The 26,459-nt window shown below is 37.4% G+C and overlaps 7 protein-coding genes across 10 annotated transcripts; all 7 read left to right on the forward strand.

Annotated features, from left to right (window-relative positions):
* The first annotated feature begins 2,691 nt into the window (after nucleotides 1-2,691).
* On the forward strand, nucleotides 2,692-6,378 carry LOC124412579 (cyclin-dependent kinase-like 4). Its single transcript, XM_046892575.1, has 5 exons — nucleotides 2,692-2,926; nucleotides 3,499-3,693; nucleotides 4,761-5,052; nucleotides 5,252-5,636; nucleotides 5,716-6,378. Exons 1-5 carry the CDS (start codon nucleotides 2,759-2,761, stop codon nucleotides 6,032-6,034), a joined length of 1,359 nt encoding a protein of 452 aa, XP_046748531.1. The 5' UTR covers nucleotides 2,692-2,758; the 3' UTR covers nucleotides 6,035-6,378.
* Nucleotides 6,379-7,587: 1,209 nt separating this feature from the next.
* On the forward strand, nucleotides 7,588-9,686 carry LOC124416387 (bifunctional methylenetetrahydrofolate dehydrogenase/cyclohydrolase, mitochondrial). The gene is made up of 5 exons (XM_046897394.1): nucleotides 7,588-7,716; nucleotides 7,967-8,118; nucleotides 8,217-8,401; nucleotides 8,489-8,857; nucleotides 8,949-9,686. Exons 2-5 carry the CDS (start codon nucleotides 8,045-8,047, stop codon nucleotides 9,296-9,298), a joined length of 978 nt encoding a protein of 325 aa, XP_046753350.1. The 5' UTR covers nucleotides 7,588-7,716; nucleotides 7,967-8,044; the 3' UTR covers nucleotides 9,299-9,686.
* Nucleotides 9,687-9,738: 52 nt separating this feature from the next.
* Nucleotides 9,739-11,534, forward strand: LOC124416386 (glyoxylate reductase/hydroxypyruvate reductase-like). The gene is made up of 4 exons (XM_046897393.1): nucleotides 9,739-10,103; nucleotides 10,175-10,495; nucleotides 10,622-11,079; nucleotides 11,189-11,534. Exons 1-4 carry the CDS (start codon nucleotides 9,886-9,888, stop codon nucleotides 11,308-11,310), a joined length of 1,119 nt encoding a protein of 372 aa, XP_046753349.1. The 5' UTR covers nucleotides 9,739-9,885; the 3' UTR covers nucleotides 11,311-11,534.
* Nucleotides 11,535-11,789: 255 nt separating this feature from the next.
* On the forward strand, nucleotides 11,790-13,519 carry LOC124416388 (thioredoxin domain-containing protein 15). The gene is made up of 4 exons (XM_046897395.1): nucleotides 11,790-12,079; nucleotides 12,265-12,482; nucleotides 12,730-12,956; nucleotides 13,043-13,519. Exons 1-4 carry the CDS (start codon nucleotides 12,043-12,045, stop codon nucleotides 13,395-13,397), a joined length of 837 nt encoding a protein of 278 aa, XP_046753351.1. The 5' UTR covers nucleotides 11,790-12,042; the 3' UTR covers nucleotides 13,398-13,519.
* A 430-nt stretch (nucleotides 13,520-13,949) lies between these two features.
* LOC124416383 (zinc finger protein 845-like) lies at nucleotides 13,950-18,571 on the forward strand. 4 transcript variants are annotated; one of them, XM_046897388.1, is made up of 8 exons: nucleotides 13,950-14,406; nucleotides 14,531-14,781; nucleotides 14,882-14,984; nucleotides 15,229-15,566; nucleotides 16,069-16,431; nucleotides 16,538-16,892; nucleotides 17,291-17,589; nucleotides 17,695-18,571. In XM_046897388.1, exons 2-8 carry the CDS (start codon nucleotides 14,581-14,583, stop codon nucleotides 18,244-18,246), a joined length of 2,211 nt encoding a protein of 736 aa, XP_046753344.1. In that variant the 5' UTR covers nucleotides 13,950-14,406; nucleotides 14,531-14,580; the 3' UTR covers nucleotides 18,247-18,571. The 4 variants fall into 4 exon arrangements, with proteins under 4 accessions (XP_046753344.1, XP_046753343.1, XP_046753345.1 ...); XM_046897387.1 differs by having other exon boundaries at nucleotides 13,953-14,406; nucleotides 15,232-15,581; XM_046897389.1 differs by having other exon boundaries at nucleotides 13,953-14,406; nucleotides 15,445-15,581.
* Nucleotides 18,572-19,650: 1,079 nt separating this feature from the next.
* LOC124416384 (neuropeptide Y receptor type 2) lies at nucleotides 19,651-21,761 on the forward strand. The gene is made up of 5 exons (XM_046897390.1): nucleotides 19,651-19,946; nucleotides 20,173-20,579; nucleotides 20,721-20,946; nucleotides 21,082-21,284; nucleotides 21,397-21,761. Exons 1-5 carry the CDS (start codon nucleotides 19,863-19,865, stop codon nucleotides 21,683-21,685), a joined length of 1,209 nt encoding a protein of 402 aa, XP_046753346.1. The 5' UTR covers nucleotides 19,651-19,862; the 3' UTR covers nucleotides 21,686-21,761.
* Nucleotides 21,762-22,162: 401 nt separating this feature from the next.
* LOC124416382 (peptidyl-prolyl cis-trans isomerase sig-7) lies at nucleotides 22,163-25,617 on the forward strand. The gene is made up of 5 exons (XM_046897385.1): nucleotides 22,163-22,421; nucleotides 22,570-23,060; nucleotides 23,129-23,370; nucleotides 23,588-24,266; nucleotides 24,461-25,617. Exons 1-5 carry the CDS (start codon nucleotides 22,352-22,354, stop codon nucleotides 25,307-25,309), a joined length of 2,331 nt encoding a protein of 776 aa, XP_046753341.1. The 5' UTR covers nucleotides 22,163-22,351; the 3' UTR covers nucleotides 25,310-25,617.
* Nucleotides 25,618-26,459: the final 842 nt, after the last annotated feature.

The following is a 26,459-nucleotide window of genomic DNA, read 5'->3' on the forward strand; positions in this document are numbered from 1 at the left end:
ATGAGAGCGAGCAAAGATCTCCGCCATGTGGTGCGTCTATTTCAGTGCCTGCTCTCCGACAAGCATACCGTCGCAGAACTTTTGCCCCGTCCAACGGATCTGACGTCGCTTGCACAGACGGAGTTCCCCATTTCCATAGTGCGCGAACTCGACTCATCCTACTGCCTCTAAATCAACTCTGTTCCACATCCAGATGTTTTCATCGTCTGCTTACAGAATCTGGTCGGCCTCAAATATCAGAATTCTGTAGGAAGGTACGCTGACTACACTACTGGAATTACACATGTGACTCCTACGCTAGGAATGTTTGTCCTCGTTCAGGACTACGACTGGAAGCGTTTATTCAGTTTTATCAGTTACTGATAGAAACAATAAATTACAGTTAATAGCAATGAGGAGTTACCTACCTATATTCTAAAGTAACTGCTTCAACCGTACTGTGATGCGTCAACCATTCAATTGAACTTGATTAATTGTTTATTACGATGCAAAGGCAATTTTCAAACGCAAGTATTTTTTCGTCGATGTATTTCTCTTCCAGTATTATTACCATTAATATCACAATTATCTGTGTCACATCGCTTGAGCCTGGATAAATAATCGGGTTTTTGATACTATGAAGATTTAACTGACTGGAGTAAACACAGATTGACTAATTCTCAAGGATACAAGCCCGAGTATGCGTACCTAGATGTAGGTATGATGCACATACGTACGTGGTGAATATATATCAAGAGAATTTATTTTCACAGCTAGAAGGTCAAGGATATTGGATCGAACGGTTGACGGCAATCATTTCGACGGCGTATTCGCATTGCAGTTTGCTGGACGTGGCAGAAATATATACAAAGGTACTGATCCTTATATCACACAGTGACAGTCAGTGAACGCATGCTAATAATATCCGAGTCCATTTTCTGGGCATTGATTAATAACGTACGTAGTGAAGAACCCTTTCAGTTCCACTAATTAAATGCTGTACAATGAATGTGAAATTGGAAGCTGCTGCGTAGAAAAATTTTGCCATCAAAAACTTTTAGACCGATGGGCTGATTTACCAATATGTATAGTTTAAAATGTTTCCAGTAGATCAAAGTTGAAAATAAATAAATATTACAGCTCGTGAAAACAAAGAAGCGAAATTTCGTAGACCTTAAAATTAGGGCAAATGGCTTGTATTTCATACAGCTATAAGAAATAATGGTATTAGTCAAAAGATTTAACCACACATATAGTCGTAGGTCGTGACTAATTTTTGTGTCAGTCGGTGGACTGAAGACTCTTGGTACAACCTTTCTCTGCGACCGCATTTACTGAACATTCATCCCCTCTTTTACTAGGCATTGGGGATAAATTCGCAGTTATTACGGATATAATTGGTAGGGTGGCAAGAGTCGGGCCCTCATGGTAAAAGTTGTTCGAATACTTGAAAACTTGGTTGTTCGTGGAACGGGAAAAATATTTTACGTAATTCGTATTGTACTGTATCAACTGTGAACATATCACTGTCTGGACTAATTTCCATTCCGTAAGTTGGCATAAATTGACAATAGACAAGCTTACAAAGTTTTTGAAAAAGAAATTATCAGTTAACAGTCGTTATGCACTGTATCCGTTATTACAGACTATTGCACGATTGGTGTGGTGTTTGACCATGCAGAGAAGATTATATGCAGCACAGGAATAATTTTGATAAGAACTTTTGTTCCCGTCTCTTCGAGACTTTCACGTTCATCTTGATTTCATTCCTGTCTGCGGGGTCGGCCGCGGAAGTCAAAGAGGGAACCGTTTACAATTAACCGTAGGATCAATAGTTATCGATGAAAGTTATCGCATGGCATTTGTCATCGCGAGCCAACATGAACGAAGCAAGCTTGACGACCCCCGCCTCCCCCGTTCCTCATAGTCTAACTAACCTGTTTACAATCGATAAATTTATTTTGGTGACGTGCGCCTGAATCCAACTCGCCTGTTATTTCGCGGCGAACGAAGGTGCACCCTGACCACATCAGCGGAGTTCCGGATGAAATCAGGGGAACGCGTTAAACTATCTGTGATTGCGTGTTTCTCCGTCCAGTGGACTGGGGCGAGACTGATCTTCATCCTTTGACTCTAATTGGTGACCTTGGAAAAGGAACCAAAAGTATTTCCTGCTTGGGCCTGACGATGTTGTGATAATTAATACGTATACCGATCAGGATGTGTAGATCTTCCGAGAACTAGTTGAGTTGAAAATTATCTCAGAAACTTGACACGTGCAAAATTCAATCGAAACGCATGAAGGTGGAGCGTGACCTTGGAACTTTGGGGAAAGTCCTTACGTTCCAGTAAACATGTGTCAACGCTATCGGATATGAGGATGATGAGCGGTTAGTGTTCGTGATTTACAGGAATTACGTCTCCGTGCAACTTGGTGAACAGCACTCGAGGATGGAAGTGATTAAAGTGAACATTGACAAGGACTTCTTCTTGCATCACAATTTCGAATTCAATTTTTTCATCTATGACGATTGACTTTCGGAAGGTGTGTGATCAAGGAAAATGTCAACTTTATTCTTTATGTATGAGAAAATGTAGCGAGTACAGTTTGAAAATGTAACAACAAATGTTGTTAAATAAAACATTATAGATCGGTAGATCGAAACGTGCAGATTTGAACAAAAAATCATTATTTTAACTGCATCGTCGACGAGAAATTCTTATCGCTAGACTTCTAATTAAACAACCACTAACCGTTCACACACGGATTATCATCGGTATGGAAAAGTATGATAGTTTGGAAGTTGTCGGTGAGGGAAGTTACGGCGTTGTCATGAAATGCAAACATCGGGACACGGGACAGATTGTGGCGATAAAGAAATTCCTCGAGACCGAAGAGGATGTTCACGTTCGTAAAATGGCGCTTCGAGAAATTCGTATGCTTAAGGTAACTATGTTTATAATTGAGATAATTCATTCATCTTCAGAATACAACTCGACGACGAAAAACGAGACTTTTGGTAAACTTCAGCAAAACCACTTGTATACTTTTATATACCCTTTATTTTTCACCCGGGTAGGATCGATTTGCATGTGCAAAGATAAGAAGTGCCTGTACATCTACGGCAGTGTTAGGATAAAGTTGTTGTTTTGTAATAACTGTGCTCCAAATATTATTCGAAATTTGAATGGTTTATGCCCTGAAACGGAAGCCAACTCGATTTTCTTACCTCCGTTTTCCTGATATTTTCGTGAAAAATGAAGTTTAATAATATTGTAATCTGTTAAATTTGTCTTTTCATGTATATTTCACGACATCAAATTTCTTCCCTTTTGTATGGGACACCTGAGTGAAGGATATATCGATCATGTTACCGTAAAATTTCCAAAACTATGCAGAGTAGTAAAAAGCTCGTTACCTATAATAATAATATTAGTTATCATTCGCGGTTGGGGTTGAATATTACAGCAGTATCCAGTCGTCAGAATAGAATACTAATCTTTCTATTAACTCAACAGAAATTGCGGCATGAAAATCTAGTGAACATGATCGAGGTATTTCGTCGACGCAAACGGTTTTACTTGGTTTTCGAATACCTAGACCACACATTACTTGACGAATTAGAGGCAGTCGGAACCGGCCTTGGAATAGATGCGTCTCGTCGTCATATATTTCAAGTTCTTCGAGGACTGAATTACTGTCACACGAACCATGTAAGTTTCGAACGCCACTTCATTATGTAAGATCGTCGCATAACCGGACGTGAAAATAATCAAATGAGAGCCGCACAGATGTTCTAGATTTGTCACACACCTAAACACTTGGCTTTTTATTATTACAAAAAAAAAAAAAACTAGCAGCTACTTAGTCTTTGTCAAAAATAGTACTTTGTATGCATGAAATTATTTTTAAAGTCTTTCTTTTTTATTCTCAATGTGTTCAATATTAGACATCCAAGTCTATGCGTAATGCTCCAGAATTATAAACGAGATGATTAAATTTTTGTAAAACTATACCTTTTATAAAAGCCATACCTTAAGCCGATTAATATGTTGAATGATTACGCAGGTATTCTAGATACATTATGAACCAATAGTACGGAAAATAGGTGGGGCTGTTTAAATAAGTATACTTTTATTTGTAACATTTTCGGCTGTGGCTTGGTTTACATTTTCATCCCACGCAATTAGACAGGCGCGCCTGAGTTAACGCGCCTTAAGATGTTTTCATGGTAGATCTTAGCAAGCTGGTTGATGTGTGGGGTTGGTTGGATATTCTAACTGCACGTCAGTCGCGCCATAGATGGTTTTGTGCTCAGCTTGATGGTTGTAGGACGGATATGGGCTTATCTCGTTCAATAGCATCAACGTATGTACCAGAAGCGGGTATAAAGGCCCCCTTGTGGCAAAGTGATACAGGAATGCTTGGAAGAGCTGTTCCTTGAAAACACATTATATGATACAGTCAACGGTATGTCGATAAAGTCTGTGATCTTCATAAGTTTTCATAATGCTCGATTGTACTTTTTACATCGCAGTCGAACTATATCGCGAGGGAACCGTTGGCCAATAAATTCTGTATATGTGAAATAAAATAATGTAAATTTATTTCCAGTTTATATTGAACTGCAATATCGAAGCTTAGTAGTAAATCAGGTAGAATTATGATAAGGTAGTTTGTATAACTAACGTAATTCGTTTCCTTATATCTGCCATAATTTATATCTCAATCACAACCTTATTATTGTACATCTTTAAAGTGTTCAAAAATTATACGGCAGATTATGCACCGAGACGTGAAACCTGAGAACGTCCTCGTCTCTCCAAACGGAATTGTCAAGCTGTGCGATTTCGGCTTTGCCCGGATATCACCCGGGCCGAACGAGTCCTGCACGGATTACGTCGCAACGAGGTGGTACCGGGCCCCCGAACTTCTGGTAGGAGATTCCGGCTACGGCAAGGGAGTCGATGTTTGGGCCGTCGGATGCCTCTACGCCGAGGCCGTAAGTGGGGATCCCTTATTCCCAGGGGATAGCGACGTCGATCAACTCTATCAGATCATGAAACTCTTGGGTGAGCAATTACAAACTGGTCAAGTTAAATCTGATAGTACCTACGATTGTTTTCTTTATGATTCACCTCTCAAGTTTCGTAATAGAATGGTATTATATACAAGTCTCTCGATCAATTTTCACCTTTATTAGGAAAATTATTCACAAGTTTCCTTGCCCCAAGCATAAATTCCTCACCATTCGTTGGATATTTTGTGCAGGTAATCTTTGCCAGAAGCACCAAACGATGATGGTAAGGAATAACAATATGCGTGGAATGAGACGAGTAGGTACGGACATCTGTATGATGGGGAACATCCGATCACTCCGGTCCATTTTTCCGTCTTGGCCATCGACGACGATAGACTTCCTGTCTCAGTGTCTGAGAATGGACCCCGACCTCCGTCCGAGTTGTGCGACGCTGCTGGACCATCCCATGTTCACCCAAGACTCTTTTGCCGAGCGTTTTTTAGTGGAACTTAAGGAAATCATAGCTAAGGAGATAATGGACTGTCCCCTGACTCAGCAACGGTTGGAATCTCGAAGACTGACAGCCCAGCTGCCCCCTGAGAGACCAGCCAGAACATGTCACAGCAGCACCGGGAGGTATGATGCACTCGCTTTTCTGGCTTGGAGTATAAGCTCTTTTTGCTTCTCACATCATGCATTTCCGATTCTTCTTCAGTTGGCGGATGACCTTGATCCGGGGCGGAGGCACTTGCAACACGAACATGTGTCAGCCGGAAATTGAACGAGCTCGTGAGTCCGTGGCGTCGATCGAAAGGCCGCCTCTTCTCGCCATGAATAGGGCGAGAGAGCCCTGTTATTTCGGGCCCGTTTCCGTCGTCCCAAATACGACTTACATAAGACGCCTTGAGCATCGGGGTATACTTGTTCCGGGTACCAAAGGATGCTCTTTGCCCGCTCTGGCCTCGAGAGAGTCCAGCCATGCGAAAGAAAACACGAAGAGGAAGAGGGTTGATCTGCCGCACGTGGACCGCTGATCGCGCGTCAGCAACGTCGCTACATTATGCAATTTTAGATTTTATAATTTGCATCTACGTTATACTTGTGCAGCATACGATATATTGCTGCAGCCTTGATGTATAAGCTAAACAGCTGTCGTACGTTGGATACTCATCATTTGCACGGATCTTTTTTCTCCGAATGCGTCTATTTATAGACGCAAATAATTTCTTCGAAGGTCGCAGCTATACAAGCGAAAAATATCTCCGTGTAATGATATTCCCATACCAACAGTTACCACAAACTTAGACTGCAATGGTATGATGGTCCCCAACTGGAATGCTGGCGCTCGAAACAATCCCCGTAGTGCTTTCTTTAGCGTTTTTGTTGAGATTTAAATTCATAGCTATTGCCCTACTGTTAACCAGGACTCAGGGAAATTTCAACATTAACGTTGTCGTTGACTTGTGAATGATGCCCAGCCAATGCGTTTACTCCAGTTGTTTGTTACCCTATACGGTCTGGGTAGAGTCTGCAAGGTGCATTATCCTCAGAGAAAGATACCTCTATCGGGATTTTTTCGTAAACTGACACGCATAATTCTTCATTCGTTGACAAATTTTTTCTTTTTTTTTTCTTTAAATAAAAATCACTCCTAAAAAATTTCGTACTCTCATGTGCGTTTATTATTTGGTCATTTTACTTTTTCATTTTCATTCTATGTGATGAAATACGTTTTATATACTCTGCGAAAATCAATTCATAAATATACTCTGTGCTTAGAGGCGACCCGTGAACTACCAACGAAAAATTAATAAAAATTAATGGGTTGGTGTCTACCTAACTAATGGTTTGAATTGTGAATCGTAAGGAGTATGAATCTTTGAAAATAAGTATATCGCCGTAGAGACCTTACATATGCGTGTATGACTTGTATAAAGGAAAAGAAAAGAAAAAAAAGAAAGGTATATAATGAAACCCTGTACTTACATTATGTAAATCAACGAACGATAGACTGAATGAACTAGGATAATAAATAGATGTCTATACTATACCTAAATTAAAGTTTTATTATAATTTTATGTCTAGAGGTATACATTCGTCGGAGAAACTGTGGTTGAAAAAAATCGATGTGAATATGTTCGAATTAACATAACGTAAGATATGCAATTTCGATGGTATATAAGCTTTACGTCCTCAAACTCTCCATAGTATTTTCAAATCTATTACTGCGCTTCGATGCGTTTGCGAAAAAATTACGTAGGTAAAGGGTGTGTAACAATATTAACTGATATATGTAGGTAGAACGCAGCTTGGCGCATAAAGAAAATCGAGGACCGAACATACGGATCAATAATCGCGGAGAATGATTTACATTTCCAGCACTTTTGTAAAAAACTTGAGACGGACGTTATTGTTATTATAATAGTATAATTTTAATGCGCTTGTCCCGTAAAAGGCACGCACGTAATATTTTACGTTCCCCGCCTTCAGTCTTATCGATTAAACGTTTCAAATAACGACTGCGTCGTCGGTGGCGCCTCTTGTGGCGGTTAATTGAATCAGCATCTATTTCCATTTTTGAATCGGCTCCAGGTCTCTGCGCGAACTGCACTCACCACTCTCGAGCGCAAAAATGCAGAAAATATGAATCGCGTACCACGCAGGCAAACCGGTCTTGCGATATTCCACGCGAAAACACAGCTGCGCTTTGACAGAGGTGAGATAAACTTCTCTTCTTTTCCAACAGTTAGGACCTTCGTTACACATTCTATGCAATGGTTATATGAAATGGTTCGTGTTTACTATAGCTTGCAATATCACTACCTTGCTCATACCATAATATGGCATATATGCCCAGTGTTGTGATTGTTCCTATTGTTACATATGTATACATAATATGCTGTTCGGTCATAATACATTAAGAATATTTCGTAGAATTTCACATATTATTTAATATTATATTACAGTCAGCAGATCAAAAGAATCGGTATATCACAGCCGGTAGAACTTTCACTGTATATCCATAGAAAAATTACGGAACTAGGATGTGGAAGCGTTGGATATTATCACTGACAAAAACATCAAATGCCGGCCGGAATTTTCATACTTCAAAAATACTGTATGTATGGGTTCATCAAGTGTAAATATTTTACGACCAACACAATGTAATTGATACCGACTATTTGGTTTACATTAGGAATTCATTTTTCTTTTTAGGAACGAAGCTAAGTTAATAGATGGTAAAAAGATAGCTGGAGAAATTTTACAGGAAGTTAAACAGTCTGTTGATTCTTGGGTGCAATCTGGCAATAGAAGACCTAAATTAGTTGCGATACTCGTCGGACAAGATCCTGCCAGTACAACTTATGTGAACAATAAAATGAAAGCAGCAAAATCAGTTGGTATGTATAGGCGCCTTTGTGAACTATTGTTAACACCATCTTCATTTTTACGTAAAGAATGTGAAACATGTGCTAAATTTGTTTCAGGAATTGATAGCGAAACTATAATGTGTCCATATGATGTAGAACAAGCTGCTTTGATAGAAAGAATTCAATTGTACAATGCTGATCCATTGGTGGATGGCGTATTGGTACAATTACCTTTACCAAAAGGGATAAATGAAAAAGAAATTTGTCATGCCGTGACCCCTTCTAAGGATGTTGATGGATTTCACTCTGAGAATATAGGGAATTTGAGTTCTGACAAAAGTGGAATTGTACCAGCAACAGCTTTAGGTGTAAAGGAATTAATAATCAGAACCAAAGTAGAAACATTTGGAAAAAATGCTGTTGTTATAGGGAGATCTAAACACGTAGGATTACCGATAGCCTTGCTTCTTCATGCTGATGGCAACGGTATTGTAAACTACCACCCGTTTTGTACAAATTATTCATAATTTGAAATCTTTCCTGATAACCTGATACGATTTGATGCCTCTTATTTCAGGTGAAACAGGTGCTTTGGATATGACTACGACAATTTGCCATCGGCACACGTCGCATATAGAGTTAAAAAAATTTACCATCTTAGCTGATGTGTTGGTGGCAGCTGCGGGTGTGCCAGGCTTGGTAACTAAAGATATGGTCAAACCTGGAGCATGTGTAATAGATGTAGGGATAACTAGGGTCAAAGATGCACGAGGGAATTTCAAACTAACTGGAGATGTCGATTTTGATGGAGTGAAACAAGTTGCCGGGCATATTACACCTGTGCCTGGCGGAGTTGGACCAATGACCGTAGCCATTTTAATGCAAAATACTCTTTTTGCAGCTAAGCGTAATCAACAAAATGAATGATAATGTTGCCAATCATCTAATACATTCTCGTGCTTAAGAAGTGTAAATCTAAAGATAAGTTTGTAACTTTTGCAAGCTTGCGAAATCGTATTGCAATTTGATAACCGTTTCAACAGCATTACTGATTGCTGTTTGAATAAGTCATCAAATTTTCATAAGTATTCTTTCTAGGTATTGAAACAATGGGCAGACTATAAGGGAATGAAAATTAAAATTACTATAATTTTTTATTGAAACTTACACTACTGTAACAAGTAATGGGAACCAATGTACGAATTTTTACATTATTTTAGCCTAAGCTGGGTGATAGTCTGTTTAGAATTAGATTGGTATATTTTTTGTCATTCTAAAAACTTCTCCAACAGTATGCAATATTTACACACCTGTATTTATTTTACATTTATTCACAGTATTGTTGATCCTAGCAGTGTATAAACATTTTAAAGCAGTAAACAAAATATTTACAAAAATTCCTTAACTTACCCCATTCAACACTGATAGCAGCTGCTGAAACGCCTGAGAACCCCTGGTTCAGAAATTATCTCGAGGTTATTTCCCCACTCTTCAAATCAAGCGACAAGTACAGAATGGTGTCCTTGATTCGAAGATCAACATCAACTTTATACCTGGCAAAACGATTGCTCCAGGTTGAACAAAAGCTGACCAACTCAGATAAGATTTATTCGAAACATCTCACGTTATCAATGTCTTCTACTTCAGAATCTGCTGCAGCAAATAAACAGCCAAAAGTCTTTGTTACTCGACCAGATGTACCGACTGTCGGGTTAGAACTACTTAGAAAAAAGTGAGTACAGGATTTCAATGTAATTGTTTATAATTTGCAGCTAAAGATTGTCAAACACTACTCATTCACAGATGCAATCTGGTTATTTGGGATAAACCTGGACCCATTCCACGGAACATGTTGATGGAAAAAATTGCTGGAGTAGATGGAGTCTTCTGTACCCTTGTAGATAAAATAGATGAAGAAATCCTTATTGCTGCTGGTACTCAGCTCAAAGTGGTCGCTACAATGTCAGTTGGGTTTGACCACTTAGACCTAAAGGCTTTGAAGGAGCGAAATATCAAAGTTGGATATACTCCTGGTATATTAACCGATGCCACCGCCGAACTGACAGTCGCTTTATTATTGGCAACTTCGAGAAGACTCTTGGAGGCAAATAAAGCCATATCGAGGTATTAGGTTTTGAAATTTGAGTTAAAAGTAATGAAACAGCTAACTTCAAATTCTCAAATTATTTGCTTAAGAACATTGTTCATTAACAAAGCAAAAATTTCAGTTATCAACAAAGTCATTTACAGAGGGGAATGGACTTCTTGGGCTCCAACTTGGATGTGTGGACCAGGATTGAGTAATGCTATTGTGGGTATAGTTGGGCTTGGCCGCATTGGAGCTCAGGTGGCAAAATGCTTGAAGAGTTTCAACGTAGCCAAAATTCTGTACACCAGTAGAACCGAAAAGAAGGAAGCAGCAGAATTTGGTGGGCTCAAAGTTTCAATAGACGATCTGGTCGCACAAAGCGACTTTGTGATAGTCACATGCGCCCTCACACCTGAGACAAGTGGGTTATTCAATAAAAACATGTTCGAGAAAATGAAGAGAACCGCTATCTTTGTCAATACCAGTCGAGGACCGATCGTAGATCAACCTGCATTGATAGAAGCTCTTAAAAATGGCACCATCAGAGCAGCTGGTCTAGACGTCATGACTCCTGAGCCCATACCTCTGGACAATGAGCTATTGAGCCTGGATAATTGCGGTAAAACGTTAACCATATGATGCCACATATTATTCATACTGGTTTACCAATTATTTATACCCGTATTATCATCGTTTCTACATGATTAAAATTCGCATTTTTGTTACAGTCATTTTGCCGCACATAGGAAGTGCCAGCTGTGAGACTCGAGATGAAATGGCTAGAGTTACTGCACTCAATATTCTGGCGGTATTTGAAAATGCACAAATGCCATTGCCCCTCGATCTGTAGTTTATAGCAACAATTGACTTCGTTATAAATGATTGGGTATAGTTCGAGATTGAAAATCAAACTGTTGAACATCACACAGTACCAGTCTAATTTACTATACAGTACTTTCCATTGGTGCCACGGATAATAATACTCATAATTAAACTCAATGCACGGAATTTCGATAGTAATATAATGCATTATACATGGAATAAATTGAAACTTTTGCGGGCTGTAAATTTGAGTAATGTTTTTCTTCCGCTCTGTCTTGATACAAAAATAAGCGTAGATTTTGTATCGGACTTTAGCTAAAGCCACAGTGAGCAACCTGACATTACTAATTATACCTTTTGGGATATTAACTCAAGTTTGACATTGAGAAATATGTATTCAATAATAGATAAATTAACCGTCCTTTATTCGGTATAAACAACAGCGGGGAATCCTGAATATTTTAGAGTTGTTTTAAAGAGCTTCAGCCATCGGTACTAGTTGAGAACCGCTGGTTAAGCCAACTGTGGTATTCTGCACTTCGCGTATCTCTGCATAACATGTCAAATATGTGCGATAACTATATAATAGAAATCAATATTTAACATGTTGCAATGACATGAATAATTCGATTCATTAATGTTATTGAAAATGAAAAGTGATATCTTTTGACCTCGGAAGCCTACTCAAGTTTCACCTACTTGTGAATTCCTTCTACGTAAAAGTGACAAACACTTTATAGGTTATAAGCAACAAATAATTATGTACGATAAGATGTTTAAATTATTCTTCACCTTGGGTAAGTATTTTCTCTTTAGATATTGTTTAATTTAATTAGAATACTGACAATTCAATAATATCGTTAAGTGATTGCTCGGTTTTTTTTACCAACTTTTTATCATGTTTGCATTAAGAATCCATACGATAAAACATTTTGACTGTCGGAATTTTTTGAACCGAGTGTTAATTTTTCTCTCTTCATAGTTTTATTAGCTGCGGCAAGTGCACAAGAAGTGTCTACTGAATCCGGAGCTCCAACGATCGGGAACGAGTTGGTGAATGAAACCATTGAAACAGAACATCCTGTGGCGCAAACCGAAGAAGCCGATAATCAGGCAAAGTCGAACGTGACAGTTGAAACTGTTTCCCACAATGCTACTAAGGCCAATTGCTTATCAAATAAGGAACATGGAGCAGTCGAGGTAAAGTATATGCTCTGTAAATGGTTGACTCAGAAACATTGATCGGGCTTGACACATCGAGTTAATCTAGGTTGATTATTGTGTTTGCAACGTGTGCCTTGGGTGCAGCTAATATCTCATCCAGAAGTTTTAAAAAAGTTTTGGAAATATCGATTCAACATTGTCGCTTTGACGATTCTTTTATTATACATGGTCAACTTGGGAAAGTATCTATACAGACTTGTGGAATTTAATTATCATATTCCAGATGGTTAATGCTAGCAGGCTCATGGAATTACTGATTCTCGAACCTGGACCAGGAAACAAGACTAGAACAGCCAAGGAAGGAAAACAGCTGCCTGGTGCCTGCATACTTGTATTTTTTTACGCTCGTTGGTGCGTTTTCAGTAGTCAAGCTGCTCCTCACTTCAATGCTATGCCTAGAATATTTCCACACATCAAAATGGTTGCCGTTGATGCAATTAAATACCAGAGGTAAATTGCTAATTATATGAGACGGAAGATGATTTTCATAGGAAAATTTTACTGGTTGTCATTAATAATATTATTTTTGTTTCCAGCTTTAACACGCAGTATGGAATAGTCGGTGTTCCAACATTAATGCTTGTTCACAATGGAAAGCCTGTGTCTAAATTCAATGGTACCGAGTACACTGTCGACACGTTTACTAAATTCATTAAATATTTAACAAATCTTGAACCGACTGAGGCTGTGTACGTCACATCTGCGGATTTTGCGGGACCTGTGCCGAGTACACCGTCTAATGAGACTGATTACTGTCTGTTATTATCATGGGCGTTTATAGCTGCGTGTTCATTGTATTTTACATCAAAAAGCCGATGGTGGCGTCAGTTTGTTGAGTTAGTACAAAATACTTGGCGGGAAAGTAACGCTCAACACGAGCATACCGATTAGAAGGTCAGACCTCTATAATTAGCAATTTGAATAATGTATAACATTTTGTACAGGTGGAAGAATTTCGCTTTCGCAGTCATTTCTTTATATTTAGAAAAATTTCAAAATAAAAACAAATTATTGTTAATAACTATTTTGAAAAATGAAAACTAGTTTCTCAAAACGTTTCTTTGGGAATAAATTTCGCGCATGCAGATGCTGTTTAAATTGTCAAGAAAATCTATGGAAGCTGAAATTTGGAAACTATACCATTCAGTATAGGATATACGTTGAAAACGCGGAACCTAATAATTCTCTCTGTTATTTATCATTCCGAATTTGATTGTGGTCATTCAAAAATTGTAGATGACAACGTCACCGCGCGAGAAAAGTAAAAATGTTTTTTCTTAAATGAGGATGATCAATGGCAGGACACAGTCTGAAGTTATTAATTGTGTATTGTTCGAAAAAGTACACATATATATTATTTACGGAAAATCCAAGCAATGAACCATTCACTGAATTCAAGAGTTTTCAAGTATTAGTCTGGTAACGAAGTAGATATTTTGACTCCAGTTCTTAACAAGTTTAAAATTGGCGCCATGTGTTGACCTTATCACAAGTTACTTCAAACCTTCGCGGTCCGTGATCAGGGTCTATTTTGTACTAGGTATGAATGTATTCAATAATCAATCGTTTTTAATGATGAAAAAAATGTTATGAAATATTTGCATTATTAAATTAAGTATGTAATGAAAGGGACATTTATGATCTCAGATATCAATTGACTTCAGCAGCTTGTGACAATCTCGCAGTGTAATGGCAGACTTCGCAGTTCACTTATCATTTCCCTAACTTCATTATTGTTGTGCTCGGCATTTGTTCGTGTTGAAGTTTGTCTCCCATGGAGGAATTTTATTATTATCGCTGCGATAAATCGTCATTTGAAATCAAATCCAAGTAATAACCAAGCACAATTATTCGCTTTTAAAAAGTCTTCATTAGACATTGGAGAACATGACACGATTTGGTATGTTGCGACGAATTAATAATTTTCAACAATTTTTGAATTTGTTTTTCAATAAAATGTCAGGTTAAATCTCATGAAAATTATTAAGATACAACTTTTAATTAACTTAACGTAACGGAGGCAGGTTAGGTTAGACAGCATTGTACGCCTCCCTTGGCGCACCCTGAAGAAGGAATGGGATCGCTGAGTCTCATTTGTCCAATGTGCTGTGGCGAGACCTTCAACAATCCTCAGTCATTGAAGTATCACTTACTAAGTATTACGGACAATTTATACTGCCCTGGATGTTCTCAACGTTTTGACTCTGTATCGGCGTTGATTCAACACCTGGATCACTGTGGTCAGTCACCAAAGTCAGAAAGTGAAGTCTTGATGGTGAGTACCAAACCAAAAGAGTCGCTGGATTAGATTTGGAATGAAAGTTAAATCGTGTCTGTTAATATCCCATTTTTATTGTCTTTTTTTTCTTTGGCAGGAGGGGAATGTCGAACAAATTAGCAAGAGTTTTTTAGCCACTGTCAAGGACGGAGACATCATGATTGTGGGAGAGCCAAGTTCCATTCAAGTTGGTGATAATGGTTAGAAAAATTCATAATCTGTATTTCGTATTTATACAGCATATGCAAAAATTTATACAGCAAATTCATCACTGTTGCTGTATTGCCTTACTGACCAGAGAAGTGATCCAGTTTATTTCAATAATGATAATGAAATATTTGTATAAAAACATACAGCTGGAAAATGTGGTTTGAAAATTTGTTGTAGAACATTTTTGTAACTCAAAATTGTTGTTGAAAAAGAAAATATATAATTTTATGCTAGAAGAATTCAATGTGATGGAAAAAATGGATGTTGAGGAAAGACAAGTCAATGATGTTGCACCTGTGACGAAAGATCAAAAATTACCAGTTCCATCTTTAGTTAATGAACCTAAACGAAAATCTCCAACACCAAACCCATTGGTGGAATTAACAACAGTTGAAGCCAACAATCAAGATGCTGATAAAAATCTTATTACCATTTTATCTGGGGGTCCAGAACTTATGGATAATGAAGACAGTAATTTAATGAGCCATACTCATAGTCTTATAGAAGATGTCGATGGAGTAGAAGACATCAATAATCCAGAACTTCTTCATGTCAAGCAGGAAATCTGCGAGGTAAAACTTGAAGAGGTAACACTTCATTTTTTATTCTATATGCATGTGAACTCTGTCAACGTTTTCCCGAATCCACTGATACCAGATTCCACAATACTGTAGGAAATGCACATGTGGTGAGGTTACAATTAGATTTTCATAAATAACAGTAGTAAAACATCTAAAACTGTTGATATTAACTTACCTATATTTTTTAATCAATATTAGCTTGTCATTATATACTTGAGTCATGCGTAATTTTCTAATTTTTCAAATTATTTTCTTGCATTACGGTAGTAATTCAAATCTATGTCAAATTTTATACAAAACTTTCATCTTAATCAAGTAATAAATAGGATTAACTTCATTAATTGTAGTGTGTAGTGCCCGAAATCCTGCTAATTTTTCAAGTTTCATCACAAACTAAAATAGCTATTTTACTTTCACATATTTATTTACAGCTTCTATTTCACGCTATTTAAAAACATTCAACTCTTTATGAAATCATCATATCCTTTTACAGTTGGAAGCTGATGCCTTGTATAGCTGCAGTAGTTGTGGTATGAGTTTCAATTCAGTTTTGGAGCATATCAAAGAGTTTCACGATGGGCAAGAGGTTGTCTTAGAAATGGCGGAACCACCGTTGGAAAACCTACCGACACCTGCTTCAATTACCCCGCCGCAGGAGCCGACACCTGTACCAGGAGGTCGTCAGCGTCAAACAATGAATACTTTAAGAACAGAGGAATGTGTTGACAGTGAGGGCAGACTGTATACTAGAAAAGTTGTACAGATTGAGAGATTTTGGGATCGGCCAACATCCTCACCTCCACCTGCTAAAGCACCTATGATTGAGAAATTTTTTTCAAACGTGGAAGGTGTAAAGGTGCGGAAAAAGTTCAAGTAAAATAAAGAAGAATGAAAAACAAATTACCATTCTATTTTTTAATTCTACGATTAGGTTTCATTTTTCCCTTATTTATAACTCGTAGGTCAGAGATAAGAATCTACCTCCAGGACCAACGCGGATGTACCGTTGCAATCAGTGCCTTGAACATTTTGCTAAGTTGGGAGGTTTTCGGGTCCATGTCTGTCTTCGTGGTAATAATCAATGCAGCCACTGCGATCAAGCGTTTGCCACAGCCCGAGCATTGCAGTTACATACGAAGGTACATGATAGTGAAACAGATGGGATGCAGCGTTTGTTCGTCTGTTCCACATGTGGCACAGAGTTCTCATCTCACAAAAGCCTCCGGTTGCATTCGCGAATGCATGCACCAGTGAGGGCAAGGCATGTTGATGCTCCAGAAGGCACTCACAGTGCCACCTTCACTTGCCCTGAATGTGGTATGACTATTCAACCCTATCTCTCTCTATTCTTTTAGTTAACTGAACAATACCTTCATTTTTGTAAAGGAATAATTATTCATTTGCTTTGAGCTCTCACCCTGAAAAATTCAAATTCTAATTTTCCTAAAACAAAACCTACATTGTTTGTTTCACACTTTATTTAAAAGTCAAAACGCTGTATTGATGTTAAAAATTTATGATTTGTTTTATAATCTATATTTTGAAAATACGATCTCAGATTAGATAATAAATTTGACAAATTAGCAGTTGGCAAAAAATATGTGTATGAAAAGTAATCCACTTATAGTTCGAACTTCCTAATGTACAGACAGTTGAATACCTTTCAAAATTTTTTTTAAAATCACGTATTGACAGTAGATGAATTGGGTTTACAGGAAAAGTTTTGTCTGAATCATATCGAGTAGCACACATGGCTCTGCATTCTGGTGGTTCAGTTACCTGTACTATTTGCAATCGGAAATTCGAATCAGCCGATAGTTTGGCAATGCATGCTGCAGTCCATACTGAGCCAAATCAGTCTCATTCACCAACTCCACCTCGAGGTGAAGGAAGTGACAGTGTTGACGCCCAAAAACCTTATCAGTGCCAACATTGCAGTCGTCGTTTTGCTAGACCTCACGAAAAAGTGAAACATGAACGCATTCATACTGGAGAGAAACCCCATGCTTGTGAGGTAAGTCTAAAAAAATAGTTGTATACTACGGGTATGCAATAAAAGTGGATGGGTGATTTTTATTCTTCTTACCCAATAGGGATTTATAAAGAATTCGTTTTGCAGGTATGTGGCAAGACATTTCGCGTATCTTACTGTTTGACATTACACATGCGAACTCACACCGGAGTACGTCCTTATGTTTGTCAGCATTGTGGCAAGAGGTTTAAAGCATCCTCAGTGTACAATCATCACTTGCTCACTCATGGGGAAGAAAGAGCATACACATGTCCATATTGCCCAAAAACTTTCAAAACTCGAGTTCAACTTGCAGGGCATAAAAATAGTCATACAAAACCATTCAGATGTACTGAATGCTCCAGACCATTTGCCTCGTTATATGCCGCCCGTGCGCATATACAAACTCACAAGAAAGATAATAATCTTAAATTTAGTTGTTTTATTTGTGGAGCTTCGTACGGTAGAGCATTCGCCTTGAAAGATCACTTGAAACAACATGGTCAAGATATATCAGCTCCTCCGGAGCCATCTAGAGAAGAAGAAGTGCACGAAGGAGAGAATTTTATGCTTCCCGAAGAAGAAGTAGATGATGATGATCTAGTTATTCCTTCACCATTACCAGTTGCACAATCATCCGAAGCAGATGAATCTGATTGAGGATATTGTAGCTAGTCAAATTTTGTTGTTATGTTGCGTTTGTCGACATTACCAGTTAGTAGTTAAGTACTATTGAAGCAATACTCACGCTCTACAATGGCATATCTCTATTCTCTTCTATAGAAACACTAAGAGGAATGCGCATCAAAGTATTACGCAGACTGGAGTACACGGAATATTATTTGAATTCCACATTAAACGATTTTATTGCTCACCATACTACTATCTGGGAATAACGAGGCACCAGAAAACCCATTTGTCGCTTAGTCGATACATCAATTTTATCGCAATGTAGATAATACAGTGCGATGGGTTTCTCTTAATTGAAAAAAAAAAACGTTCCATGATATTTCTATGGAAAATTACAAATTATTCTACTTTTTATGAATTCGTAATCTCTCGACGTTTTGAAAAACGTGATGTAGTGCAACTATTTTTAATTTATTCAGCACTAGTTAAATTTTTCAAATGTTTTTTCACTTTCTGGATTACTTATGTTCTTTTTATTGTTGTTGCAACTTCCACTCTGAAGGACTTAATAACTAATTAATTTCGATGGTTGAAAATGGTTTAACCATGTTACAAAAAAAGAAAGAGTCGTTTTAAAATGATGGCATTTTTAAAGTTAATTCAGCCATAAGATGACTAGAATTCTTGAAGATTTAATCAAACGTTCAAAATCTAATATTCAAATACCGTGACAGTTATTACTGCGTTTTAAATTTACCATATTGGGCTTGGTATAACGTACTAAATTTGTCGTACATTACTTCAAATTATTTAAACTTTCGAAGACTGTTTGTGTTTCAAAATTTAGAAATGCAGAACTAATTGACCTAAAGAAGAAAGTCAGACTGATTAACGATTAACCTTGCAAGTACAAAAGGTACATATGGCTATATTAGTGCAATCATAGGATATAATATTATTTATTCAAAATATATACATTCTAAGGGTATTATATTAATTTATTAACTTAAAAAGGTAAATATATATGTAAAAAAGACAAGGTATCGGTAAATTAAATGGATTTCCTTGAACCGTGTACATGTAGAGATACATCTGTAATTATGTAAATACATGTATACCGAATATGAAGTACCTTGTACCAATTAGTCTGCCAAATAAAATACTCTAGTAACTTATATTGTAACTCAAAGTGATACTTTCGGATATACATATATATACTGTAATGTGAGAATAGATATTATCGGTCAATGTCAATATGGGTATATTAGTAAACTTTGGTGCCCGGTATTTTCGAATCTCTCAAAAAAAAATTTTCACTAGCTTGCATCACATAAAATAATATTTGTGCCCTATTTACCTTGCATAGCAAGATACTTCATATCAGTTCAAAATCCAGTTGTAAATAAATCATGAATCATGATGAAGCGGGTATTATGCATCCTTCGCTCATATCTAGCCAGAGAGCAGTGCAAACAATCACTCTATCGATGGCTAATGTGCCACCTGCTGTAAACTGATAGATTCTGTAGGACTCACAATTTAATAAGCTGTCTGGTCTTTGAGTTGTAAACTTGCAAGTGAAGTGAAAATTTAACTATTCATTTGTGTTTGGAATAGTTAATGAAACTAAGACAAATTGTTGTGACATGTTGAATAATACTGGGTCCTTTTCGTTAGGTCAATCGATTTTTAAGAGTCAAGGAACTAACTATACAGATGGTATTTTAAATGTACGATCTATTCAATATTATTATAACTGATAACAGAATTCTTGATCATATTTAGCAGAAACGTATTTAGAATTTATCCGATTGTCAAGTATTTCTCAATATCAAATAAGATATTTAATTTCGCATGTCTAAATTTTAAGTTTAACGTGTTAAATCACTGCAAAATTAATTATTTATTAATGATCATAGTCTTAATTAATCTGAATGGATAAATTGTATTTATTAGGATTATTTCGATACAACACAGCATTATTTTCCGAATGACATTTGGAAAGTGCGGCCAGCATGGGAAGTAACTCTCAAAGTAGCAACTATGATTCCTGTGGTTGTTGTGGGATTAGTTGGTAACATTAGCCTTATGTACGTGATAATACGCACACCCACTTTGCATACAACCACGAATATTCTTATTGCAAATATGGCATTGGCTGATTTCGGGACAACTCTGTTCTGCCCGTGGATGTTTCTTTGTTTTGACTTATTTCAAAATTATATCTTCGGGTCGATTGGTTGTCACCTAGATGGATTACTCTCACATGCTTTAACACTGGTCGCAGTATTCAGTTTGAGTGCCGTGAGCTACGACCGGGTGTCTCTTATCGTGCTGAGCACTTCAAGGAAGCTATCGAAAAGGTACCTATTGATTTCAGATAATACTACCCTTCATTGGATAGTTTGTCACAAGCTATCTTGAATAAACTGATAGATTTATATATATCAGATATATGTTTACCTACTGTCACTAAACTGAAAATGTTATCTTATTTTCCATAGGACAACCTATGTATTGTTGTGTACCACTTGGGTGGCAGGACTAGTAGTTGCAGCACCATTGGCTTTTTTTCGCCAGTATCGGACGCGTCAGTGGATTGATTATTTGGAAACTTATTGCACCGAAAACTCCTTGTATCTTGCATTTTATTGGAGTATCTTTGTCTGCATCAGCGTTTGGGCCCCTCTGACCATTATGGCTGTATGCCATACAGCCATTCTAATAAAAGTGGGTGTTGAAATTATTTTTCTACTTTTCTGGGATAGTCTGTAAAATGAAATCAGAGTTGACGATGTAAGAGATTTTGTAATGAAATTCACAGAGGAGCCCCTATTATTCATGGAAAATTTGGCTTTGTTACAGCTGGATAGATATGAAAGAGTTGTTCGAAAAAGTAAGCATCCTATTCAAGTCAAGTATAAAAGAAAAGTAGCCAGGATACTAGCCTTACTTGTATTAGTATTTATAATATGTCGAGTACCATTCACTATGCTAATCCTGCAGCGAAATCAGCTCTTACAGCACCCAGCGCAGCAGCAACAAGCAGATTCAATTTATATACTATGGTGAGCGAGCCTCACTGATATGTACCCTGGTACTTTATTCTCAATTTACGCCACTCCAATTAATAATTGCTATTTTATTAATAGATACCCTTGTCATTTTCTATATCTTTAGGTACACTAGCCGTTACTTGGTGCTACTTAATGCGGCTGTAAATCCCATTCTGTATGGCTGCAGCAACAGATCTTTGAGACAAGCTTTAGCTTCGTGTGCAGGCATATCTTGGATCCTACGAAACGGAAAAGTGAATTTCACACGGAGATCTAACATTGTACGGAATACACCTGATCAGCGAGACATTCCGAAACCCCACTCACCCAGCTTCCATCCGGATAATCAGCACGGACCACTTCCTAATGTTTCTTCAATAATTTCACCAATCGCTTACACACCAGTATTTTAAACACTATCAATATTGCAATCGCTAATTATTTCATGATATTGACAGTAGTATTGAGGTAATAATTGTCAGGCCTGATCATTTTGCTACTATGTGGAATATATATACAGGTAGATCAAGATTTGTTGAATCAATATATTTGGCAAATTTTAACTTACACTCTCAGTGCAATTACAAATTATATATTCAACAGCCATTTATGTTTCCACGTTCATTCATACAGGTTTGATACCACGCGTGAAACATTAGTAAACTTGAATCAAGTCTTCATACGCGCCGCGTCTCTTGCCGCCACGATTTAAATTTCAAAACATTTTGTTATGCTGTGCCGAGCGGTAAAATTGCGAATTTCCAGCATAGATGCCACGGATGCCACTTCCCATAAGTGGGTCGGTAAAATCGGTATCACAAGCCACAAGCACAGTATCCGGCGTGTGCGGCATGTGTGTGTACCTGTGTTCAAACTAGAGCGAAGACTTTCTGCTCTTATAAAAAAATAATAACTTTTATAAACGTGCATCAACGTATGTACAGTACATTTAGTATTCATAATCTTTTCCCAACATCAGTTGAAATGAGCTAAAAAGTAAACTATCGAGGAAAAATATTTCGTACTTTCAAATCATAGGTTATGTTCAAATATATTTGGCCATTCTTAATATCAACGTGATGGCTGTTGTAATTGAAACAACAGTTGGTGATTTTACTGTTGATTTATTCACCGCTGAACGCCCACAGAGTAAGTGAAATCATACACATTTATTTACGTATAACAATACGTGAACTCTGTTTCTGAAATTATCCTACCTTAACCTAACCTAACAAATGTAACTGATGGTTATGGTATTACTTAACGACGAAGTGTAAAAATTCAATACATCTTGCAGCATGCCGGAATTTCTTGAAACTTTGCAAGATCAAATACTACAACTGGAGCTTATTCCATTCGGTGCAAAGCAGTTTCATTGCACAAACTGGCGATCCTACGGGAACTGGAAAAGGTGGAGAAAGCGTATATGGTATTGTTCTAGGAGAGAAAGCTAGATATTATGAAGCGGAACAGATGCCAAAAATAAAACATGACAGAATGGGATTGATATCGATGGTCAATTGTGGCAACAATATGTTAGGATCCCAATTTTTCATCACCCTTGGATCTGAACTTCAGTCTTTAGATGGAGAGCATTGCGTTTTTGGTGAAATCACAGAAGGATTGGAAGTTGTCCTGAAATTTAATGAAGCAATATGTGATGGAGATTTCAGACCCTACCAAGATATTAGAATTTCGCATACAGTCATTTTAGAAGACCCATATGACGATCCACTGGGATTAGTCATTCCAGACAAAAGTCCAGAGCGTACCAAGGAAGCTTTGATGGTAATGTCACTTTTCTCTTTAATGGTTATCAATCCATGCTTAGAGAACTAACTGAAAATCATTTTTAGAGTGACAGAATCGGAGCTGACGAAGTCATTGATGATACAGCAGGTATGACTGCTGAGGAGATAGTGGAGATGAGGAAAGAAAGAGAGGCAAAGGCCCGAGCTACAATCCTTGAAATTGTCGGAGATCTACCTGATGCTGATATGGCACCACCTGAAAACGTTTTGTTTGTCTGTAAACTAAACCCAGTGACTGGTGATGATGATTTAGAAATAATATTCAGCAGATTTGGAAAAGTTGTTGGGTTAGTTATAAATATCTACTATTTCAGGGAAATTAGTCTATGTTTGAGATGGTTTATTGAGAATTTTTTAATTTAAAACAGCCAAAGCTTTAAGTAAAAGTAAACGCTGCAAATAGGTTTGATTTAAGAATCTACAAGACAGTTTTCTTCTTCCACAATTTAATTCTTCAATTTTTAATAATCCATGCAATTTACTAAAATAATTTTAATCTTTCAGCTGTGAAGTTATAAGAGATCGTCAATCTGGAGATTCATTGCAGTATGCATTTATTGAATTTGCGGATCGAAAGAGTTGTGAAGATGCTTATTTTAAGATGGACAATGTACTGATTGACGATCGTCGAATACACGTTGATTTCTCCCAATCGGTGTCAAAAATGCGTTGGCGTGGTAAAGGAAAAGGGATTCAGTATTATGACGACTCAGAGAAAGTGAACCAAAATCATGGAAATTCACACGAAACTAATAACAAAAATGGCAGAGGAAAAAAAGTCCAAGCCTATGATAAAGATAAAGAAAGAAAGTGTTCTCTTAGGGAGGAAAGTGAAAGAAAACGGTATCACCAGGAAAAGAGAAAGCATACACCGGTAGATGAGACTCACAGGAAAAATAACAAAAATAACGATAGACGATCTGGTGATAGAGAGAATACTCGAAGCTTCTATCCGAGAAATGATTCATGGGAAAGACCTAAAAATACCTACAATCAGAGCAAACCAGATATGGGTGGAAGAAGGAAAGACGAAACAGGCAGAGATAAATCAGAAAGGAACACGAAGCGTGACGACAACTATAGAAGCAGAGATCGTAGAGATGATAACAGGAGTAATAATAACGATGAAAGAGGTACTGACAGAGATAGAAGACACAGAGAAGACTTTGAACGAGACAGAAGGGTATGTCAAACTTTTTTTCTACATTTTATTAAATAATGATTAACGGTGTATAATTTAGCTTGAATGTCTTACACACATGTACAAAACGTTAACACCGTAAATGAAATGAATATTCCCCATTGTTTATTTTCTGAACATGTTCGTTCTCCTGACTTGTCAATTGAACTATCTATCTGGTGTTTTGGATCTTATAGGCATCTAACACAATGAGGAGGCATGAGGAAAGGAAAGACCGAGTAAACAATAAATGGGAAGAAAATCAAAGAAAAAAAGGGGAAAATGAACGAAGACATAGAAGTGACCGTGATGGACAACTTAGGTATCGAAATGAAGAGGTATTCAACAAAAATGGGCGAAAAGGTAACGTTGATGTTAGGGGAAGAGACGTTCATTACAGTTCGAAAGATAGACGAATAGAATCTGCACATAAGAAAGTTCAAAAAACCGTCAGGAGCAAAGAAACAGAAAGTGTACCAGAAAAACGTAATTCAAAATCACAGAAGACGAGAAGTAGCTCATCGTCTGAGGAGTCATCGAGTGAATCTGAATCTGAATCAAGCTCTGAATCCGATAAAAAAAGTAAAAGTTCGAAGAAAAAATTGAGAAAAAGAAAACATACCACCACGTCAAGTGATTCTTCAGATTCTGATGAGCCAAAAAATAAAATTAAGAAGAAGAAGAAGCGGTGTAAGGACACCTCTGACTCAGGCGATAGTGATGACAAGAAAGTCTCTAAAAAAAAGTCTGATGCGCAAATCAAACGAAAACAAAAACTAAAGAAAAAACAGTGTGATTATGAAAATACGAAGAAGCTGAAATCAAAGGAAAAAAAGACCGGTGAAGGTAACAAGAAAGTAAAAACTAAGAAATCGAGAAGAACGAAAGTAAGTTCATCCTCTGAGAGTGAATCTTCAAGTTCAAGTTCAGATAGCTCACAATCTGATTCTCGAAAGAAAAAAAGAAAGTCATCCACAAAACTTAAAAAGGTAAAGAAATCAAAAAAATCAAGAAGACAAACCGAATCGAGTTCGAGTTCTGACTGACAAAAATGATGAATAACTATTGGGTGATAAATCATGTGATTGATGCTGCACTGTTATTACAGAGTGAAACATGATTAATCCGTACACTTAATCATGGTGAACGAATGAACAATATTGAATCACGATGAACGTTTTTCTATTCCTGATCCTGTTGCATGGTGCAGGCTAGTTATTTACTCAGAAGAAATATCATTGAAACATCATGTAAACCCAAAATAACAACATACGTATATGGAGATGTCATATTTTTGTGCCAGATACCATGGTATTGGTGAAAAATAAAAGAAAATTTTTTATTCTTAATTTAACATCATAGCTTTTAATTATAGTCTTATTCTTCTGTTGCCACGAAGAAAGAACACGCCCACACCTTCATTCAAACAGACTTTAACACATCATTTCAAGTGCATGATTACAGTTTTTGCAAAGTTGGACAATGATACGTCTATCCGCAGTTATATATGACGAGTAAAGCTGTTCATCGAGCTTCAAAATACAGGGTGTGCATATTTTCTCACAACGAAAATAGATCCATATAATCAATATAATTGTATTGCGTCCTACAGTATAAATGTGTAGTGGCATCAGTACAGCCAACAGCACTCGATACTTTGCAGCTAACCAGAGTAGCGTATTGAATTCACGTATCATAAGATGCCGGAAAAACCATCCATTCTACACTGCAGTTGGACGGGTTTCATGAATGAAACCATCCCTTAGCATCAACAGGCGTCTCTTACTACGACGTCTCTCCGATCGATCCGAACCACCGGGAATCCCCACCCTAGGCTACGGGCTAAGCGAGGCACCACCGAGCATCGCTTGTGCGTCTCTTTCAAGAATCCACCGATGACGTCAACGACGCGGTGTGCTGCATCCCCCACGCTCACCCCGAACCCAAATACAGTCGCTAATCCGAGAACTCACGGCAGTGTGACATCAGAGCAAATAATCCAATGGATTCAGCGGAGAAAAATGGTCAATTGTAAGCTAAAGAAATTTTTTTTAGGGACATGAATAAGATGAAAAAAATTTCACAGCAAACTTCAATCGGGATGATAAATGTAGGTACCATATCTTATCTTCATCCGTTCTTCGGATTTAGAATTCATTTCAATGAAACATCTTGCGGAGCGATAAGGTTTCCTTG

This window comes from Diprion similis, chromosome 2, assembly GCF_021155765.1.
Source record: "Diprion similis isolate iyDipSimi1 chromosome 2, iyDipSimi1.1, whole genome shotgun sequence".
In the NCBI taxonomy this organism is placed as follows: Eukaryota; Metazoa; Arthropoda; class Insecta; order Hymenoptera; family Diprionidae; genus Diprion; species Diprion similis.

Coding starts and splice junctions, on each gene's coding strand:
- LOC124412579 (XM_046892575.1), top strand. CDS start 2,759: ATGGAAAAGTATGATAGTTTGGAAGTTGTCGGTGAGGGAAGTTACGGC. Junction 2,927..3,498: donor GAGAAATTCGTATGCTTAAG/GTAACTATGTTT, acceptor TTAACTCAACAG/AAATTGCGGCATGAAAATCT. Junction 5,637..5,715: donor TGTCACAGCAGCACCGGGAG/GTATGATGCACT, acceptor ATTCTTCTTCAG/TTGGCGGATGACCTTGATCC.
- LOC124416387 (XM_046897394.1), top strand. CDS start 8,045: ATGTGGAAGCGTTGGATATTATCACTGACAAAAACATCAAATGCCGGC. Junction 8,119..8,216: donor TTTCATACTTCAAAAATACT/GTATGTATGGGT, acceptor TTTTCTTTTTAG/GAACGAAGCTAAGTTAATAG. Junction 8,858..8,948: donor TCTTCATGCTGATGGCAACG/GTATTGTAAACT, acceptor CTCTTATTTCAG/GTGAAACAGGTGCTTTGGAT.
- LOC124416386 (XM_046897393.1), top strand. CDS start 9,886: ATGGTGTCCTTGATTCGAAGATCAACATCAACTTTATACCTGGCAAAA. Junction 10,104..10,174: donor TTAGAACTACTTAGAAAAAA/GTGAGTACAGGA, acceptor ACTCATTCACAG/ATGCAATCTGGTTATTTGGG. Junction 11,080..11,188: donor ATTGAGCCTGGATAATTGCG/GTAAAACGTTAA, acceptor TTTTTGTTACAG/TCATTTTGCCGCACATAGGA.
- LOC124416388 (XM_046897395.1), top strand. CDS start 12,043: ATGTACGATAAGATGTTTAAATTATTCTTCACCTTGG. Junction 12,080..12,264: donor TAAATTATTCTTCACCTTGG/GTAAGTATTTTC, acceptor CTCTCTTCATAG/TTTTATTAGCTGCGGCAAGT. Junction 12,957..13,042: donor GATGCAATTAAATACCAGAG/GTAAATTGCTAA, acceptor TTTTGTTTCCAG/CTTTAACACGCAGTATGGAA.
- LOC124416383 (XM_046897386.1), top strand. CDS start 14,581: ATGGGATCGCTGAGTCTCATTTGTCCAATGTGCTGTGGCGAGACCTTC. Junction 14,782..14,881: donor CAGAAAGTGAAGTCTTGATG/GTGAGTACCAAA, acceptor TTTCTTTGGCAG/GAGGGGAATGTCGAACAAAT. Junction 14,985..15,228: donor CATTCAAGTTGGTGATAATG/GTTAGAAAAATT, acceptor ATTTTATGCTAG/AAGAATTCAATGTGATGGAA.
- LOC124416384 (XM_046897390.1), top strand. CDS start 19,863: ATGTTGAATAATACTGGGTCCTTTTCGTTAGGTCAATCGATTTTTAAG. Junction 19,947..20,172: donor ATACAGATGGTATTTTAAAT/GTACGATCTATT, acceptor TGTATTTATTAG/GATTATTTCGATACAACACA. Junction 21,285..21,396: donor GATTCAATTTATATACTATG/GTGAGCGAGCCT, acceptor CTATATCTTTAG/GTACACTAGCCGTTACTTGG.
- LOC124416382 (XM_046897385.1), top strand. CDS start 22,352: ATGGCTGTTGTAATTGAAACAACAGTTGGTGATTTTACTGTTGATTTA. Junction 23,061..23,128: donor GTACCAAGGAAGCTTTGATG/GTAATGTCACTT, acceptor AATCATTTTTAG/AGTGACAGAATCGGAGCTGA. Junction 24,267..24,460: donor ACTTTGAACGAGACAGAAGG/GTATGTCAAACT, acceptor TGGATCTTATAG/GCATCTAACACAATGAGGAG.